This window comes from Musca vetustissima, unplaced genomic scaffold (genome assembly GCF_032173495.1).
Source record: "Musca vetustissima isolate MV318-11 ecotype Yass unplaced genomic scaffold, APGP_CSIRO_Mvet_v1 utg21490, whole genome shotgun sequence".
Lineage (NCBI taxonomy): Eukaryota > Metazoa > Arthropoda > Insecta > Diptera > Muscidae > Musca > Musca vetustissima.
This window is the reverse complement of record NW_026883179.1, coordinates 22624-36993: the sequence shown is the minus strand read 5'-3', so window position 1 is coordinate 36993 and position 14370 is coordinate 22624. Positions and strand designations below refer to the sequence as shown.

Sequence of the window (14370 nt, the reverse complement as noted above, 5' to 3'; positions counted from 1 at the left end):
GGTCAAGAGAGTGCAAAGAACGCGAAATGTTTCTCAGGCTCGGAATACAGATTCGCAGGAACATAATTATAGTTGTGTATGATCGGCCCCGTCGGACTATGTTTGGCTTTTTAATGTTGATAGACATTTAAAAGATAAAAATCAGGTGGACTTTATTTAGAGAGCGCAATTTTTTAGTGCGGAGAATTTTGATAGTCTTGCCTTTTCAATATATTTATGGTGATACATTTGGCGTGGAATTAGACACCTAGAGTTCCGAAGCAGTTAAATAATTTCATTTCCCCCAACGGGATATGTAAGATGCCTCCCTTTTCAGAATATTTGTGTAGAAATCATGCGTAAATCATATTATATATTTGAAATGGACTGCAAGTTGGGCGCCAATGTAAGGGGGGCCACGTTGGGTGTCAGAAAAACGCTCTTGTCTCGCAGATTGTTGCGATTCATAAATAAAATCAAGGGAATTTGGGTTGTTTCAAAGAAACACTTTATTATTAGTCAGTGCATTCTTATTAGATGGATACTATGTATCGTATTTGAATGGAAATTGAAACATTTTCTTTGCTCTTTTATACGTTTTTCTGGTATGGTAAGTATGGACGAATCAGCATGATTTATCTCATAAGGGCCCATTTTTTGTCCTATGATTTTCTGAGGACATTTTGGGGAATACCAAGTTAATTATAACCTCCCAATTTTATTTTCAGATTGCTTTTCTTACGAAGTTGCCGATAAATGCGATTCTATAAATGGAACTTTCTACTTGAGGGAATGTTATAATGCCACCTATGCCGAGGAACATAATATCACAGAATTGGCGCTGCATGCCCTAAAGAAGCCACCAGCAGAGGAGTATTTCACGTAAGTTGCAATTTAATAAATTTAAAATCCTTCATAACTCTCATCCCTTTTCTTCATAGGAATTACGTATTGGGTCTCTCATCGGGTATTGAAGAAACTGGAGCCATAAAAATATCCCTGGCCGCCTGTTTGTTTTGTGCCTGGACCATTGTGTTCTTGTGTCTGTGTAAAGGTGTACAATCTTCGGGTAAAGTCGTCTATTTTACCGCTCTATTTCCCTATGTGGTGTTGGTTATCTTATTTTTCCGTGGTGTTACTTTGCCGGGTGCCGGAACGGGTATACTATTTTATTTGACACCAGATTTTAATCAATTAGCAAATGCCCAGGTGAGATAGGGAAATATAAGAATTGTTACTTTTTATAAAGGAACTTTTTTTGTAATACTCGTTTCAGGTTTGGGGCGATGCTGCAGTACAAATCTTCTTTGCCTTAAGTCCAGCTTGGGGTGGTCTAATTACATTGTCATCGTATAATAAATTTTCGAATAATTGTTACAAGTAAGTATGAGGAGATAGGTGGGGAGTTGGAATGAAAGTGGATAGAATCAACTGTGAAATTTGTAACGGACATGGACTTCGAAGTCTATACGAGAATGATATGGATTTTGATTCTAAATATTTAAGATATGGAATGAAAGCAGATCAAATCAGATTTAAAATTTAGTGGCCATCGAATTTAAAGTCAATCAATCAAATTTTAATATCTGTTCGAAAATTTGTTGATCTCATTCCATATTTTCACAGCAAACCGCCTTAGCCCATTTTATTACCTATTTACTTACTTTGGTGGCTCGAGATTGAACATTAGTTCCATAATCCGAGCTTAAGAATGATTTCCAGTCACGTTAGTCTTGAACACAGTATTTCCAATCTGAAAGACCATGTTTTGACATAATATCTTCCACTGGATCTTTCTATCGAAGTCGTGGCTTTCCCCTTCTGCGTATTGTTATTTATTTTTATCAGATTTTTGTTTTTACATTTATATTTTCGTTTATTTTCTTCCCTAGGGATTCTCTCATTGTGGCCTTTTGTAATATAGCCACATCGTTCTTTGCTGGCTTAGTTATATTTTCAATTATTGGATTTTTGGCTCACGAATTGGATGTGGAAGTCGAAAAGGTAGTGGATCAAGGTGCTGGCTTGGCTTTTATAGTGTATCCAGAAGTGGTTACCCGGTTACCAATATCTCCCGTTTGGTCGGTATTATTTTTTGTCATGCTTCTGACATTGGGTTTGGACTCACAGGTAAGATCCATACTCCCTCTATTCCTTTTGGATTTATTTATTCCATATTCTTTTTTCTTCAAGTTCGCCTTAATGGAAACTGTTACAACTGCCATTTTGGATAAATTTCCAAATTTAAGACAATACAAAACATGGGTTGTACTATTTGTCGGAATATTTGGTTATGTTGGCGGCTTGGGCTTTACCACAAATGTAAGTCGGGGTGTGAATTTTTATAAATACAATTTGTCTTAATGTACTTTTTATTTTCTTCTTCTAGAGCGGCATGTATTGGCTGCAGTTGATGGACAAATACGCAGCCAATTGGTCTGTCTTATTGATAGCCATCTCCGAATGTGTTCTCATTGCCTGGATATATGGTTCACAGAATTTCTTAAATGATATCCAAGGTATGATTGGTAAACGTTCGAAAATGTGGAACTATTTTTGGTCCGGTATGTGGCGTTTTGTGACACCAGCAACGTTATTGGTAAGTAAGAGAAAATATACATATTGTCCAGGAAATACCTTTGACCTCTTAAATAACAATTCGCCTAGATGTTGTAGCAAAAATAAACTAATCTGCCAAGCCAGGCGAATATTTTCAAGAGTTACACTTAATATAAATTGTTTAAATTTGAAGCGGAATTTGTTTTTCAGTTTGCTCTGTTCTATTGTAATGTTTTGGGAACTCCTTTGTCATGTTGGATTTATCGAAGAAAATAAAAAATTTTTTGTAAAACTTTACATTTCATTTAAGTAGTCCTCCCAACTTCGAGAAATGAATCCCGATATACTGCAGACTTCTCTTGTTGTCTTCTACTGTTTCCGTATCATTATTTATTTGTCCCAAAACGTCATTGTCATCCATAGTTTGTTCAAGGCAGATTTCCTGATTGTACAGTCTCCTCTATAGAATATCCAGGGTCATTATAGGATTACATCATTGCCTTCTGTATGGATCTCTTTATTAACCCCGTCTTTGTAGTGTTTATACCCTTCACCACAATGTGGTACAGGGTATTATGTCTTTGTGCATATGTTTGTAACAGGCAAAAATAATCAAGATAGACCCATGGTTCTTTTTGAGAATATGTATAGAATCACTTTCAGATTTAGATATAGCTCCCATATATATCTTCGTCCGATTTAAGGTAAATTGTGTAGCAAAGCCTCTATATATCTTTCGATTTGCACGAAATTTGGCACAGCGTAATGAATAAGGTCTAGAATGATGTTGCCAAGTTTCGAGAAAATCGGTTCAGATTTAGATATAGCTCCCATATATATCTTCGTCCGATTTAAGGTAAATTGTGTACCAAAGTCCCTATATATGTTTGGATTTGCACGAAATTGGGCACAGCGTAATGAATAAGGTCTAGAATGATGTATGCCAAGTTTCGTGAAAATCTGTTCAGATTTAGATGTAGCTCCCATATATAGATTCGTCCGATTTCATGTAGATGGTGCCCCAAAGTCCCTATATATCCTTCGATTTGTACGAAATTCGGCATAATATACTGAATTGAGCCTAGAATGATGTCTGCCAACTTTCGCGAAAATCGATCCAGATTTAGATATAGCTCCCATATATAGTTTCGTCCGATTTCATGTAAATGGTGCACCAAAGTCCCTATATATCCTTCGATTTGCACGAAATTTGGCATAACGTACTTAATTGAGCCTAGAATGATGTCTGCCAAGTTTCGAGAAAATCGATCCAGATTTTGATATAGCTCCCATATATAGTTTCGTCCGATTTCATGTAAATGGTGCCCCAAAGTCCCTATATATCTTTTGATTTGCCCGAAATTTGGCATAACGTACTGAATTAAGCCTAGAGTGAAGTCTGCCAAGTTTCGAGAAAATCGGTCAAGATTTAGATATAGCTCCCATATATAGTTTCGTCCGATTTCATGTAAATGGTGCCCCAAAGTCCCTATATATCCTTCGATTTGCACGAAATTCGGCATAACGTACTGAATTGAGCCTAGAATGATGTCTGCCAACTTTCGCGAAAGTCGGTCCAGATTTAGATATAGCTCCCATATATAGTTTCGTCCGATTTCATGAAAATGGTACACCAAAGTCCCTATATATCCTTCGATTTGCACGAAATTTGGCATAACGTACTTAATTGATCCTAGGATGATGTCTGCCAAGTTTCGAGAAAATCGATCCAGATTTAGATATAGCTCCCATATATAGTTTCGTCCGATTTCATGTAAATGGTGCCCCAAAGTCCCTATATATCTTTTGATTTGCACAAAATTTGGCATAACATACTGAATTAAGCCTAGAGTGAAGTCTGCCAAGTTTCGAGAAAATCGGTCAAGATTTAGATATATCTCCCCTATATATTTTCGTCCGATTTCATGTAAATGGTGCCCCAAAGTCCCTATATATCCTTCGATTTGCACGAAATTCGGCATAATATACTGAATTGAGCCTAGAATGATGTCTGCCAACTTTCGCGAAAATCGGTCCAGATTTAGATATAGCTCCCATATATAGTTTCGTCCGATTTCATGAAAATGGTACACCAAAGTCCTTATATATCCTTCGATTTGCACGAAATTTGGCATAACGTACTTAATTGATCCTAGAATGATGTCTGAAAAGTTTCATGAAAATCGGTCCTGATTTAGATATATCTCCCATATATAGTTTCGTCCGATTTCATGTAAATGGTGCCCCAAAGTCCCTATATATCTTTCGATTTGCACGAAATTTGGTGCAGGCTAATAATTTAGGTCTAGAATGATGGCTGCCAAGTTTCGTGAAAATCGGTCCAGATTTAGATAGATATAGCCCTTTTTATTATAGATTGATTTTAAGTAATTGACGCATCATATATATTTTCGCCCGATTTCAAGTAAATTGGGCATCAAACTCCTCATGTTAGTCAGATTGACATAAAAGTTTGCACATCGTACAAAATTGAGCATAAAATTATATAGTTGCGTTTTCTAGAAGTACAGACATAGCCTAACGGATGACCTTTTTATATTTGTTTGAAGTCGATTTACATATTTAATGGATAGATCTAGGTAGATTCACATTTAGATAAATATCACATATTTTATTTCATCCAATTTCATACTAATAGTCCTGTTTAATATACCCATAGTGGTGAAGGGTATCATATAGTCGGCCCCGTCCGACTTAACTACTTTCCTTACTGGTTTTATTTTTATTTATTGTAAGCCGAAGGCCTCCAAAATGTGTTCTGTTGTTAATTCGCTATTCAATCCGCTTACAAATACAGTTCCATCCTGTAACCGTGGAAAGTCTTTCTTCCTCACAAGCTTACATCAATTCTCACACGAGGAAGTACTGCTTGCTTCTAGTTGTATGTGAATTTCAATCGTCCTCGACCCGAAGACCTTTTTTCCTCGCCGCATATGATAAAGTGGATAGATGGTCATGGTTTCCCTTAGGACCAACAGAAAACTGACTTGAGACCGAACATTTGTCCCATAAGTCATGACCTAGCCACCGTAGTCTCTGCAGCTCGATACGCCTGACTATATCGATGTCCTAGAATACGCTGTACAACTCATGGTTCATTCGACAGGGATATTTACCGTCGAGGCAGATCGGCCCAAAGATCTTTCGGAGAATTTTTCTCTCAAACACTCCAAGAGCTGGCTCAACTGGTTGCGCAACTACCCATGCTTTAGATCCATACACCAGCTACTACCCGTGCTGGTGTATTGATCTGAAGCAGCGTCTTGTAGAGTATGACTTGGGTCAGCGAGTGGTGGCTTTGTTTTTGAATTGCTTACTCAGACCATAGTAACATCTGTTGGCCAACACTATACTTCTCCGGATTTTAAAACGGATGTCATTAGTTTTATTAAAGGCGGTAGCGAAGTATATAAAATCCTTGACTACCTCGAAGCTGTAGTTCTCAAGTTACGCAGTTGATCCGAGTCTACTGGACGTCTTGCGCGTTGATATCATCAGCTTGGTCTTTTAGCCGTTTACTGCCAGTCCGGCTTTGGCAGTCTCCTTCTCAATTCATTCAATGTCATTATATCGATGTCATCGGCGTATGCGAGTTTACATTGGCATCTCGTTTGACCTTTTCCAGCAGCATGTTAAATGGATGTCACACGACAAACTGTCACATTTTCTGAATCCTTCTTCAGTATTGACGGCCTCCAAGAGGTCCTTTCTGACTTCAAATGCTGACCTTGTGCCAGTTAAAGTTATCCTGCATAGCCGTATGAATTTTGCAAGAAGGTAGAACGCAGACAAGGCGTTGAACACCTCGCTGTGTGAATATCTCTCTTATAGTGGTAGTATTTGTCAGGTCTGAAACCGCATTCAGTCGTTCACACAGCACCCTGCTTAACACTTTATATTTGATGGGAAGGAGGCTAATTCCTCTGTAGTTGGCACCTATAGTCTTATCTCCTTTTTTGTGTATGGGACACAGGATTCTGAGGTACTAACCATTGGACATGCATTCCTCAAGTCATATTGTACTAAACACTTGGTGCATCCTCATGAACAGCTCCTAACCACCGGCCTTGAATAGTGCGGCTGGTAATCCATCGGCACCTGCTGCTTTATTATTCTTCAGCTGTTTAATTGATATGCTGATCTCATCTTGGCTAGATAGTATACACTCAATACCGACATCTCTTATTGGTTCTGGGGTATTATTCGGTTCTGTGTTTTAGTTCTTGATAAAATGTTCGGACTTCATTCTGACTCCAGTACATCTCGATTTGTTTAGGCTCACGTTTTTCTTGTTCTTTCTTCTTTTTCTCCCGATTGTCGTTGTCTTCATATTACCCGGATGTGCCTTTTACGATTTTCAGGCTATAATGAAGATTATGTGCTTGTACTCTTGGTCCTGAGGCAACTTTGTCGGCCTCAAATAATGTATTCTTGGGACAGTCTTCTTTGACTTTGGAGCGGGAAGATCTGCACATTCTGTTTTTCCGGGGCATTCTCGCCATTGCGTTTGAGGAAGTGGAGTTAAGGTCAAAATGTTCTTTAGGGACACCCATCTATTATACGATTCTATTTTTTCGGTTAATTCTGGAGAATTTTAGCCGTTGATTCCAGATAGCAGTTTCTTTGTTTTCTTGCAGGCATAGTCCTTGCTCACTTCACTGGGCTTACTTTTGGTAAAATCGCGGCTTCGGACGAGTGTTTGCTGCATATTACCCGGATATTCCTATTACCTATATTTCCAGGCTATGTCGATGATTCTGTGACTGACCTTGTCGCCCTCTGTTAATGGATTCTCTGGACAGCCTTCTTTGACTTCGGAGCGAGAAGATAGTCACAGGTTTAGCGGATTGCTCCTCGGGGACCATTCTTGCTGCTGCGTCTAAGGAAGTGGAGTTGAGGACCCGATTTTCTTTAGGGGCACCCAACTATTGTAACATTCTATTTTTCCCGTTCATTCTGGATAATTGTAGCATTTAGTTCCAGATAGCTTCTTAATCTTTTTGTGGGCATAGTCCTTGCACACTTCTTCTACAATATTGGTCGCCAGGTTTACTGATTGTATCAAATAAGTTTTACAATCATAGTATTTACCACCCTATAAGAAATTGACAATACCCTACAAAAGACTATACGTATTGACTTCTGAATATATTTTTACCCTCATTAAACAATAGTGTTGGCGGTTTATTTGGGATACCATTTGTATTTTGTTTTTGCAAAATAGTCAGGCTGAATCCCAGTTTGTTGTTTTTATAAAAAAAAAAAAAAAAACAACTATTTATTAGTGGGGAATGTATGGCATTGTTTGCCGAGGGGTAAGGCAGGGAAGACTATAGTTTCGGATCACGCCACTGATCCTCATCAGTTCCCTTAGTTTTTTGTTGGGATATTCTCCCCAGAAGCTATTGCTTCTATACAAAAAACCTTTCATACCAAAATATCTCTTGTAACAAAGCGAAGTACTTAGCTGACCAACGACATAAACTGCATGAGAATTTCGCTGGAGCCTCACTTCGAGGTTAACAAGGCATTTACAAACAATACCACACCTTTCCCACTGTTGTGTGTTGTCACATCGCGACAAATGCACACAACGACTTTGTTGGTGTTGCTAGTATACAGCAACAAACCAAACAGTTCAACCGTGCCTGCGTCTACAACTTCAGTAGTGTTGGCGGTTTATTTGGGATACCATTTGTATTTTGTTTTTGCAAAATAGTCAGGCTGAATCCCAGTTTGTTGTTTTTATAAAAAAAAAACAACTATTTATTAGTGGGGAATGTATTAAACAACATTTTATAATTTTATCTTCCTCCATTTTCCAGTTCATCCTGTTCTTCAATTGGGTTGAATATAAGCCAGCCTCATATGGACAATACGTCTACCCATTGTGGGCTGATGCTGTTGGGTGGGTTATTGGTCTGCTACCAGTGTTGGTCATATTTTTGGTAGCCTTTAAACAAATCTACAATGGACCCGAACATTTGGGTATCAAAGATCGTATTGTGTTCTTGTTAAAGCCAACAGAGGAATGGGGTCCTGCTGGACGACCCTGCTTATATCCAGATCGTTATCAAAATGAAAATACAGCCAGTCTGATGGAAGGAGCTATGCCAGAGGTGTTACCCTTTGAAGACAATGGTACCACATTTGGTGCTGGCAGTAATCGTGGAGCTGGTGGTGATGGTACTAGCATTGGTATTGGTAGTCAAAAAGAAGCAATGCAGCTCTGAGAGCGAGCTATGGCATCAACTTCGACATTTGCCCCCAAGCAAATGACTGATGCCGGTGCTATTACTATGACCACGGCGACATCGAGTGTCAATGGCAAAAATGAGCGAAGCAAGGAGGCAAATGGAAGTGTAAGTGATATTCTAATGGACTTTATTAAATATCTAATAATGTATTATTGTTTTTGTTTTAGAAACCGGATACCGGTCCAATGGTGGCTATTAAAACCGCCCCAGCCAATACCTGTCAACCTGGACCCAGCATATTAAAATCAAAGTCAGCTAAACCCTCAGATAGCGGAGGTGTTGGTGGTGGCGGTAAACCACCACCTGAAATCAGTCCCAGCAAACAGCCTTTGATACAGGCTGAATTACGGGCCAACGACAGTGTGGTGTCTTTCCTCAATGAAAAGACCACACCGCTGGCCACCGAAACGATTAGCGATAAAATAACCAAAGTAACTGCCACAATAGTATTGCCCACAACGGTGGCAACATCGATAACAACACAATCGAAAATCTTAATACCAACAACAACAACGAGCACTGCAGCCAAACTGGTGGTAGCCGGCACAGCTGATAGTGGTCGCGAGCTTAAGACCTTAACCACATTTGCCACAACAACTGCCAAGCCAACGATAACCGATATCGTTAATACAAAATCGTCTACTGGTGGCAGTACAACAACAACGATGGTCACACATGTGATCAATGGTGGTATGGTGGCCACGTCAACCACATCCTTTGCTGTGACCATGGTGCCCACGGTGACAACAACAACCACAAAACCAGTGGCCTCTATCGGCATTGCCACAACCAGCGTGACAACAACTGCAGCTAAACCAATAACATCGGCGGCTGCGACGATAACAAAGCCGACAGTGGTCAAAACCGATCCCGGTGGTGGTAGCAAAATTCAAACTCAGGTTGTATCTACAACCGATCTAAGCCTTACAACGACAACAAAATCAGCGGCTGTGGCTAATTGTGTAACCAAACCCCTGCAAGCGACCGTTGTCGGGGCTAAACCTAGTGATCCAACTAATAAAAGTGCTGCCATTAAAACTACGAAAACTTCCACCACCACTACCACTACACCAACTACAATACCAGCTACATTAGCTACAAGCCAACAACAGGTCACAACAGGAGGTGTTGGGGTGAGTAATAATAAGTTAGTGACAAGTGCAGCAACGCCAAAGGTCACATTAGGTCAGGATGTTACATCAGCGGCCACAGCATTAAAATCAACAATGGTAGTATCCACTAGCAGTGGTCGGCCTACTACATTAGTTGACTCTACGAAAACACCGGTCCCATTGGCATCATCTTCAACTGCAAGTAAAGTTGTAACCCCCACAACTTCGTCAAAAACGGCGACTGGAAAAAGTCCATCAACAAATGTGGAAACTGGAAAATCATCCTCTACCTTATCTACAACTACAGCAGCGACATCTACAAAAGTTGTTTCTACATTAGCAAGTAAAACAACTACTTCCTCCACCACCACCACTAGCCAAGGTAAGACAGCAACTACCCCAACCACAGCTAATGCTACAAAATCATCAGCATCAGTAGGTGGTACCACAAAACCTCAAGTAGTAACAGCAACGCCATCTGTCACCAAAACATCGCAAGCAACCACAACAACATCGTCCGTTTCTTCCACAACCCCGGCAACATCCAGTAGCAAGGCCAGTTCCTCCGTTACCGTTTCGCAGACACAACCAGCAACACAAAAATCCGCTAGCACAGTTTCGGATAAAATATCATCCACCAAGCCAATAGCTGCCACAACTACAACACCACAAACTTCAGCAAAAGCAACGATATCTCACGCGACCACAGCCAGCATCACCACTTCAGCTACTGCAGCTGCTGTTACCAAGCCAGCACCTACGAAAATTGCCAAAACATCTGTGGTAACATCCAATGATAAACCCATTTCCACAACCACAATACAAAAGCCAACAACATTTTCTACAACCCTAACAAAATCAACAACCACAAATGTTACCACCACCACAGCGGCAAGTGGTGGCATATCTACAACACCTGCCACAACTGCAATAACCAAAACGACACCAGCGGCAACTGTTCCCAAAACCACAAAATCTCAAATCACAGCAAAGACACCCACAACAACAGCTAAAACAACAACCACAAGTTCCACAACAGCGCCAAAATCAACAACCACAAGCACTGCTTCAACCACATCAGCAAAGCCATCAACCACCACCAGCACTACAGCAGCGACAACCAAAACTTCAACTACAAATAGCGCCACAGCCACAAGTGTTGCCACCTCGGCAGCCAAATCTACCAAGTAGTGTTAAGTATAATGTTCTACCCCCCTAATATTCCCTTATAAAAATAGTGTTCTGTAAAAATCAAATTATTTAATTCGAATTGAATGGTGTCTACTCAAGTTATCACAACAAAATAAGTGCTGTCATGGAACAAAGAGGATTAGGAGGAGGTAGTGCTATTTAGCTTGCATACACAATTTTTGGGGATTTTTTAAAGACTTATTGAAATCTAGCGAAGTGTAATCGGAACTAGTTTCTGGGCTTTTTCAACTAAGGCTTCATACCCTATGGGACATTATTACAAGTTATAGATAATTAAGGGAGAATATCATCCCTCGTAATATAGACCTATGGCTAATTATTACAAGATATAGTTAATAAAAGGAGGATATCATCCGTCGGTTTCGGTTAAGAGTTGTTTTGTTGTTGTTGGATCATTTCGAATCAATCGAGATTTTTCAGAGAATGATAAATTTGAAACCCAATCCTTGGATATACCGATGTTGTCAACTGTTTTTATGAAGATAATGATTCAGTATTTCATCTACCATAGAGTCCGGATCGATTTTTAAATAAGTTTCCGTACAGGAACGCTTTTTTCTTGCAGCAATATATAGAGACAATGGCTAATTCTTCAGAATCAGAGAAAATTATCATATTTATTGGTCGGCGAACTTTTCCTGGAGCAATAAGAACGTTTTCATGAGGTACACTTTTGACTGTTCTACTTTCAAGTACCAGGATTAATATTCTCTATTAATAAGTGTAATGCTGTGTTCCATAGTTGTTCTTTCTCGGAATGGATTCTGGCGTCTATGAGCATGTTCCGCGGTATTCACGTGTTCCTTCTTCACATAATATATCATATAATAATAGATTATGTGTATATATCTGGCTATGATACTGATGTAATTTTTTTCTGTAAAAATTCGTAAATGCTATATTACACATCTGTCTCTGCTATTTTATCTTCTCGCAGAGGAACAAGAAACCAAGCGAGAATTTTACCAGAATGCATTGTGAACAAGAGCCGATTGACAGAACCTATTCCCGCCGCAGAGTTGTTAAGTTCAATTGAACGATTCTCTTAAAAGAGCTGTGTATGAAGTTCATTTTATTAACTGAACGAAGTATTTAACAAAGTGTACAACAAAGGTGGAATTGTCTATGCTCAAACTGTGGACCATATGAATGGTGATCTGAATAGTGAACTATGAACTAGATGAAGGAACTAGTTCAATCGAAAGAACTGATCTATAAAAAAACGCTCATTTAAATGAACTATTAAGCGCTGTGGCATACAAAACATTGGGACCGATCGGAATCTCCATAATGTTATAGAAATATACTTCAAGATTTGTTTTATATCCCAACAATTCCATAATATCAATCTCCACCTTTCCAAGCGGTTGGAAGACAGCAAAAATCACCCTATTAGGAAGAAAAACAACGCAGGTCGTGGTTTTAAATATAGACCGATTGTTTTACTTCCGGGTTTGTCTAAAGTCGTCGAATATATTTTACGAGATCAATAATGGCATACATTGAAAAGTCAATGTAAAGTGATTGTCAGTTTGGATTTCGAAAAGGCAGAAACCCATCTATGTTACTAGCAGGTTTAACAGATAGAACTAGAAGATAAGATTTTAAAATGACTTGTACATGTGGTGGGAGAATTGGTGATTCCTTACACTTATGCTGATAACGTGCAATTACTATTTTCAGGTGATTATAGATCCATCAATCTATTGTAATTAAAAATTGTACTTCCTGACTTCACGTAAACCCGTCTAAAACTACAGCAATGTTGTTTTCTAGTTCAATCTATAGGGATATACCCAATCTGCAGTTAAAGTATAAAGAAGTGAATATATCATTTGTACATAATATGGTGTGTTTGGGAGTAATATTTTATGACAAGTTATCTCTTGATTTACACATTGATATGGTAGTTGCTGATACGAACTATGCCTTAAGGCAATATAAAATACAGACTTATTTTTACCCTACCATGAAAAGAAGAGACTTATACATGCCCTAATTATGTCATTGTTATATTGTTTAGAAGTAATTTTTCAGGCACACTTGCAAGGCAACATGATGTTGTCAATGCAGTTCCTTCCTGAGTGCTTTCGACGGAATCATCCCTCCTAGATAATCAGGCCTACCAAGCATACATGAACGGTATTCTTTTAGAAGCAATAATCCAGTCCTTTCACGAAGGCTGATTCCCCATAAGGTGGAGTGCATATTTAATTTGAATTCTTTATTAGAATAAAATTTTAGGACAATTTACGCATGTCTGTTCGTCTGTTATCAAAAATTATCAATATTTGTCCTCCGAAATTTCGGTATTTTCAGAAGTTTGTTAGCTTTAATTTAGTATTTTTTAGAGCTGTGTTGTACCGGAACAAGCGTTGCCTAGGAAACTATTCCGTATCAGAAACGATCGGTACTAGGTTAATTTTTTTTCCATCTGGCAACTTTTGACTCAATCGTTCATCTAACAGTTGAACTAAAAGGAACTATAGAACTGAATGAATGACCTACTTCCTTTTGCGTTTCGAACCGAAAAATAAAGTAAAGCGTTAGTAATTAGGAAGCCCAACTCTATATTTTGGTTTCCCATTTGGTAGAATATAATAACATTGGGTAGAATAATAGCATACTAAAAATTGACACAGGATACGGGAGGCTCCATATTACTGCACCCTTATTGTTCGATATTTTAGCGACTTTGGAAACGATTGGGGGTTTCATTGTTTATAAAATCTACCAAAAATTTGACATGGTATGGCATGGACTTGTGGAGTGTATAAAGCGTACTTCCCAAATTATTATGTACAAGCTTAATAACCGACCTCCCCAATCCCTCTAGATTCCTTGAAGCACTAAGTTTTTAACAATAAATTTAAAATAAGTTTAAGTATAAATAAGATTTAGTTTAAAATGTCAAATTAATAATTTTTATATACAAAGTGTTTATAAAAAAACTAAAACAACATTACCTAATATGCAACTATGTTACTTAAAATAGAATAGATATGGCAACTCAGTTTAACCTAAAACAAATTACAAAAAGAATCGGACATGGGATTGTGCTAAGAAGAGCGGTACACTAAAATTTCTAATAGATTGTTAAAACACGTTTTTTAGAGAATACAAATTTTTAGAAAATATTTATAAAATCAATTTTGAGAAATTTTATGATGAGTAATAAAATAAATACACATTTTTACTCAAATAAAAAAATAGTAGTAAGATTAAAATTT

The 14370-nt window shown here is 38.4% G+C and overlaps 2 protein-coding genes across 2 annotated transcripts; both read left to right on the top strand.

Annotated features, from left to right (window-relative positions):
• Positions 1-707: 707 nt before the first annotated feature.
• On the top strand, positions 708-8838 carry LOC133329964 (sodium- and chloride-dependent glycine transporter 1; the record flags this gene model as incomplete). The annotated part of the gene is made up of 7 exons (XM_061538422.1): positions 708-861; positions 921-1188; positions 1256-1359; positions 1872-2109; positions 2173-2301; positions 2369-2578; positions 8385-8838. Coding segments are annotated over 7 exons (1511 nt in total), but the record flags the coding sequence as incomplete, so codon positions are not given.
• On the top strand, positions 8802-11119 carry LOC133329965 (mucin-2-like). The gene is made up of 2 exons (XM_061538423.1): positions 8802-8921; positions 8984-11119. Exons 1-2 carry the CDS (start codon positions 8802-8804, stop codon positions 11117-11119), a joined length of 2256 nt encoding a protein of 751 aa, XP_061394407.1.
• The last annotated feature ends 3251 nt before the right edge of the window (positions 11120-14370 follow it).

Bases quoted from the DNA above. Each gene is read 5' to 3' on its own strand.
- LOC133329965 (XM_061538423.1), top strand. From the start codon at position 8,802: ATGGCATCAACTTCGACATTTGCCCCCAAGCAAATGACTGATGCCGGT. The intron at 8,922-8,983 runs GTAAGTGATATT...TTTTTGTTTTAG, and splicing joins GCAAGGAGGCAAATGGAAGT to AAACCGGATACCGGTCCAAT.